This window comes from Notolepis coatsorum (genome assembly GCF_963971535.1).
Source record: "Notolepis coatsorum genome assembly, chromosome: 14".
In the NCBI taxonomy this organism is placed as follows: Eukaryota; Metazoa; Chordata; class Actinopteri; order Aulopiformes; family Paralepididae; genus Notolepis; species Notolepis coatsorum.
Genome location: NC_140178.1, coordinates 109,369,020 through 109,376,562, shown reverse-complemented (window position 1 = coordinate 109,376,562; position 7,543 = coordinate 109,369,020). Strand labels below are relative to the sequence as shown.

The 7,543-nt window shown below is 41.7% G+C and overlaps 1 protein-coding gene across 1 annotated transcript in view; it reads left to right on the top strand.

Annotated features, from left to right (window-relative positions):
- The first annotated feature begins 398 nt into the window (after positions 1-398).
- hmox1a (heme oxygenase 1a) overlaps positions 399-7,543 on the top strand; it is a 12,912-nt gene continuing 5,767 nt past the window's right edge. Inside the window, exons 1-2 of the mRNA XM_084328611.1 lie at positions 399-501; positions 753-812. Coding sequence (XP_084184737.1) covers positions 766-812 — 47 coding nt within the window. The 5' untranslated portion in view covers positions 399-501; positions 753-765. The remainder of the gene's footprint in view (positions 502-752; positions 813-7,543) is intronic.

Here is a 7,543-nt window from a genome sequence, read left to right as displayed (position 1 = left end):
CATGTGTGTATGTTAATCTGCATGACAATTAAAGACTTCTTCTATACTACTATGCGCTCAGAGTGTAACACCCAAGTTCAACACTGTTTGACGAACATTGTTACTTTTAGCTGCCAGAGTTGTACCCTTACTGCTGACCCATGTTGTACAGAACTTGTAAGTCGCTTTGGACAAAAATGACTAGATGTAAAGACGTAATGGCTTAATCCCTGGGTCCAGTTGTAATGCCATTGTGTGTCACTGTCAACCCAAGGTCCTGTTGTTTTTTTTTTGTTTTTATTGCCATCTCATCATTTCTGGCCTGATCTGGTCAAATCTTCCACGCCGCGTTGAGCAACAGCAGCAGGACGACTCATCAGTCACACTTCCTCTCTGATCTAACGGACGAGGTCACGGCGGGATGGAGAGAGGGAGATAAAAGCGGCACAGCGGAACAGAGAACCAGCAGCAGCCTTATTCTCACCGGAGGGAATTCAAGAGACCAGATCTTACGACCAACTGGTAAGATTGTAAAAACAATATTTTTTTTGCATGCATTTTGTCTTGATAACACTGTGTACTAAATTTGACAATCAACCTTTTCAACCAATCAACCGTTTAACCACCTGTACATTGTATATTGATGTTGCACTTAACTGCTACATTTGCACTCTGGTCTGGTTGGATGCCAAACTTATTTTTCGTTGTACTGTACTTGTGCTGTATGATGACAATACATTTGAATCTAATCTAATCTAATCTAATCTTTTCAGTTTGATTGCAGAGATGGAAGCCATGAAGAAGAGTACGTGGGACGACGAGACCCCTGGCAGGTATAAGAATTCAGAATTGGATTTGATTTGATTTGATTGATTAAGGATTCCCATTAGCTGGTGCCATAGCAACCAGTAGTCTTCCTGGGGTCCACACAAAAAAAACATACAAAAACAATTATTATTGCAAAACAAAATTATTAAAAGTCAGTACTCAACACACAATGCATAATGAAACTAACAATTAAAATGGCTAAAATTACATGCAATCAAAGAAACAGAAAACAAAACAAAATACTTTACAGTGTTAAATACAATTTAAGATTGTTTTTAAAAGTGAATCTTTTTAAGAATTGCTTTCAGAATGTTCATCAATGTTACTAAAACGTGTGTAGCTCGTGCAGAATGCTCATCAATGTTACTAAAACATGTGTAGCTCGTGCAGAATGCTCATCAATGTTACTAAAACACGTGTAGCTCGTGCAGAATGCTCATCAATGTTACTAAAACATGTGTAGCTCGTGCAGAATGCTCATCAATGTTACTAAAACACGTGTAGCTCGTGCAGAATGCTCATCAATGTTACTAAAACATGTGTAGCTCGTGCAGAATGCTCATCAATGTTACTAAAACACACGTAGCTCGTGCAGAATGCTCATCAATGTTACTAAAACATGTGTAGCTCGTGCAGAATGCTCATCAATGTTACTAAAACACACGTAGCTCGTGCAGAATGCTCATCAATGTTACTAAAACACACGTAGCTCGTGCAGAATGCTCATCAATGTTACTAAAACATGTGTAGCTCGTGCAGAATGCTCATCAATGTTACTAAAACACGTGTAGCTCGTGCAGAATGCTCATCAATGTTACTAAAACATGTGTAGCTCGTGCAGAATGCTCATCAATGTTACTAAAACATGTGTAGCTCGTGCAGAATGCTCATCAATGTTACTAAAACACGTGTAGCTCGTGCAGAATGCTCATCAATGTTACTAAAACATGTGTAGCTCGTGCAGAATGCTCATGTGGGATCGTTAGACCTGTAGGTAGTGATGTGTTTTCACATTTACATTTCCTGTAGTTTTCATAATTGCTGCAGACATGATACACAGACAGACAGACACACACACAGACAGATACACACACAGACAGACACACACACACAGACAGATACACACAGACAGACACACACACAGACAGACACACACACACAGACAGACACACACACAGACAGATACACAGACAGACAGACACACACACAGACAGATACACACACAGACAGACACACACACAGACAGATACACACAGACAGACACACACACAGACAGACACACACACACAGACAGACACACACACACAGACAGATACACACACAGACAGACACACACAGACAGACACACACACACAGACAGACACACACACAGACAGATACACACACAGACAGACACACACAGACAGACACACACACACAGACAGACACACACACAGACAGATACACACACAGACAGACACACACACACACACACACAGACAGACACACACAGACAGACACACAGACAGACACACACACACACAGACACACACAGAGACAGACACACACAGACAGATACACACACAGACAGACACACACACACACACACAGACAGACACACACACACACACACACAGACAGACACACACACACAGACACACACACACACACAGACACACATAGACAGACACACACACAGACAGACACACACACACAGACAGACACACACACAGACAGACACACACACAGACAGATACACACACACACAGACAGACACACACACAGACAGATACACACACAGACAGACACACACACACACACAGACAGACACACACAGACAGACACACACACACAGACACACACACAGACAGACACACACAGACAGACACACAGACAGACACACACACACAGACAGACACACACACACAGACAGATACACACACACACACAGACAGACACACACACACAGACAGACACACACACAGACAGATACACACACACACAGACAGACAGACACACACACACACACACACACAGACAGACACACACACACAGACACACACACACACACACACACACACACACACACACACACACACACAGACACACACAGACAGACACACACACAGACAGACACACACACACACACACACACACAGACAGACACACACACAGACAGACACACACACAGACAGATACACACACAGACAGACACACACACACACACACACACAGACAGACACACACACAGACAGACACACACAGACAGATACACACACACAGACAGATACACACACAGACAGACACACACACACAGACAGACACACACAGACAGATACACACACAGACAGACACACACACACAGACAGACACACACAGACAGATACACACACACAGACAGATACACACACAGACAGACACACACACACACAGACACACACACACAGACACACACAGACAGACACACACACAGACAGATACACACACAGACAGACACACAGACAGACACACACACAGACAGATACACACACAGACAGACACACACACACAGACAGACACACACACAGACAGACACACACACACACACACAGACAGACACACACACAGACAGACACACACACAGACAGACACACACACAGACAGACACACACACACAGACAGACACACACAGACAGATACACACACAGACAGATACACACACAGACAGACACACACACACAGACAGACACACACAGACACACACAGACAGACACACACACACACACAGACACACACAGACAGACACACACACAGACAGACACACACACAGACAGACACACACACACACACAGACAGACACACACACAGACAGACACACACACAGACAGACACACACACACACACACAGACAGACACACACACAGACAGACACACACACAGACAGACACACACACACACACAGACAGATACACACACAGACAGATACACACACACAGACAGACACACACACAGACAGACAGACACACACAGACAGACACACACACACAGACACACACACAGACAGATACACACACACAGACAGACACACACACAGACAGATACACACACACAGACAGACACACACACAGACAGACACACACACACAGACAGACACACACAGACAGACACACACACAGACAGACACACACACAGACAGACACACACACACAGACAGACACACACACAGACAGATACACACACAGACAGACACACACACACAGACAGACACACACAGACAGACACACACACAGACAGATACACACACACACAGACAGACACACACAGACAGACACACACACAGACAGATACACACACAGACAGACACACACACAGACAGATACACACACACAGACAGACACACACAGACAGATACACACACAGACAGATACACACCGATTGGACCGATTACATGATGTCCCCCAGGCCTGGTAGAGATAATAAAGCCTGGCACAGTCATCTTTATACAAAGCATGAGAGAGTTATTCATAAACACCACAACATGGGAGGTGGATCAATGAAAACTGAACGAGACAAACCCTACAGCTGTCTGTTGATCAACTTGATCAACAACAGGGTTTTACGCCCGCTTCCATATTCAATTCAATTCAAACCTTTATTTATTCTCGAAAGGACAATTGAGGTCAATGTCAATGTCGTCGAGACTTAGACATTTCAATGCATACATTTTTTACAATATAATAATAATAAATATGAATAACTATCTATCTATCTAACAAGAGTACAGGGGCATCATGACTTATGACTATAGGGTTGAAAAGGGGTGGACACTTTTCCATGAGATATTAAGCTTGGGAATAAAAGTCTTAACAATAGAAATCTTAGTTTATTATAGTGAACTTATTTTTTTAAATTCTATTAAGTCAATACTAGGTCGTGTGGCATGTTTTGGTTAAAATATCCCCATTTCATATTCTGTTGAATTGCAATCCTGCTTGACATAGCAGTGGCAAAGTACATTTGTTATTTGACAAAGCATTTTAGGCTGACTAACAAAGGTTAATGAAACATTTACTTACATAGATACGTACATTTCATCTGTGTTATTTATTTTAACTTGTCTGTTCACTGTGCATCATTGTAATTCAGAGTAACCTCAATGGCCTTTCGAGTTTTCAATAATAGGTTTGAAAGAATTTTAATTAATTGAATGATCGTCGCTTTTAGGGAGACATTTTAAACTCATAGAGGCCTCTGGAAAACTGTTGTTGTTGTTGTTGTTGTACATGAAAAATACAATAAACAATACAATATACAATAAGTGCAAACATAATAAAGTGTGAACAATCAAATAGAACAATTATAGATTATAGTGGAATCTGGAATGATTGGTGATTATGGATTTAAGGGGAGACCACCCACCTAAAATACCATTTTCCTGATTTTGGGGCAATTTTGAGATTTTTGTATAATGTTGTCCCTTTACATGTCTTCTTTCAAACTAGTGACAAGAAAACTTAAAAAAAACACATTTAGTTGCTTATTTTGCTTCATTTTGCATGATTACATCCATTAATGTGCACATATTGAATGGGGAAGTGCCTCATTTGCATATATAAACATAAAATTCAGAAAACTTGCAATATATTTTTTCTTAGTTTATATGTACATAACAAACTGGGAAAGTTTCATAGTGATATCTATTCAAATATTTTTTTTTGCCTATTAGGGGGTACAGTAATTGGTTGTGTTGTTTGTTACTACACCGTTACTACTACTACATCATTATTATTATGTTATTCAGTTATCAGGCATGTGTTTAGGTTGTCTATTACTAATGGTTTGATTGGGTGTTGTGTTTGTAAATAGCGGTTTCAAAACAAAAATTATGGCATTTTATAATACAGAACTTTGAAGGTGTTTTCCCAAAGGGTAGACATGTACCAATTCCCTAGCATCTACACACACCAAACTTTCCACATGTATTCATATCTATATCCTGCTTCTTTGTGCCAAAGGGTTTAAAGGCGTTTTTCTCAAAACAAGATTTTATGAGTTTGTATTACACATAAAACAAAAATTCTCAATTTCTCTAATACCTCCACACACCAAACTGGCCACGTTTCCTCCTATCCATATACCACACCTTTTTGCTAGAGGATTTTTTGATATATCACTCATCCAGATTTTTTGAACATTTTATACAAAAGATTGATGCAAAAAATAGATTTTTTTATGACTTTTATAAAAGGTCATACATTCCTGTTCGGGTGGCATATCAAAAGATCCTCTAGCAAAAAGTTTGGTATTTAATGTAGTAACATGAAAAACCATGAGAAAATATCTATATATTATCAATTTTTTTTAAATTTTGTTTGGGGTAACATGCAAAAAGGGGCCAGTTTGAATAGACCACGCCCCTTTTTGGGTAATATTTTTTTTGACTATTCTAAACAATTAAGATGTTTGCAAATTATTTGGGATCCCTATGTTCCCCGGGTCCTATGTTTCCCGGGTCCTATGTTCCCCGCTTGATTGATTAATATTTTATTAATTATTAATGTCCGCCTTGTTTCGAACTGGTTAAGCTTAGGCCCTCTTTCGAAGTTGGTTAAGGTTAGAGTTTGGAATCAGGGCTGGTGGTCTAACATTTTCAATCAATCAATCAATCAAAGCGAGGAACATAGAACCCGGGGAACATAAGACCCGGGGAACATAGGACCCGGGGAACATAGGACCCGGGGAACATAGAACCCGGGGAACATAGAACCCGGGGAACATAGAACCCGGGGAACATAGAACCCGGGGAACATAGGACCCGGGGAACATAGGACCCGGGGAACATAGACATGCTCCCAATGATTTCATCCTTTATTATTTTTCCCCCCTATCTAGGTGGGTGGTCTCCCCTTAAACTGACCAAATGAGACCAAAGTATTGAGTTTTAGAGTTTGTTGTATGATGTTCCACGTGTCAGGAGCACATAAGCTAAACATATATTTTCAGAACAAACTCTATGTGCTTTAAGTGTGAGAAAATCTTTGGAACGAGTACCAAAGACGTCCACCCCGTCAGAGTAATAAGACAAAACGAGCAATCTCTTTCTCTGGTCTGCATCCCCTTAACAATTGTGTGTATTGCGCCGTACTGTATTGTACCCATTCTGCAATCACCGCCTCGCGTCGCCCGCTGGCTCTTCCGCTTCACAGCGCGGCAGCAGGCGATAAGGGGGGCGTGCTAGCGCGCGGTCACGTGGGCTTAGTGGCCAATCAGAGGAACCCGGAAACCGAACTGCGTTGTATTTGGCATAGACGCGTCCCGTAACCGCCTTTGTTGTTCATCTCATAGATATATATAACTAGATGGTGCATGGCGAAGTCTCCAGCGTAGTTCACCGGCGGCCATCTTGTCACAGGCAACACGCCCACTCATAACATGAATGTCTATGGTATTGGTGCATGTACTATTGAAATAACCATAGCTTACTCAATTTTCAACCGATTTACAATCGGTTTGGTTTATTACAAATGTTATTAACGTGGCTATGATTCATGCTTAGACATGTTGAAATAATAGGCGGCTACGTGGCGTAGTGGGCAAGGCGCTCGCCACGAAATCTGGAGACGCTGGGCTCGCCTGTTCGAGCCCAGCGCTCCACATTTGCTTTCAGTTTAGCTGGTCGTCCGTACTAATACACATTGGCCGTATTAGGGGGTGGGAAACTGATGGGTGGGGATCGGGCGTTGTGGACAGCGACTCCTACAGGTCGGTTGGTGCGCCT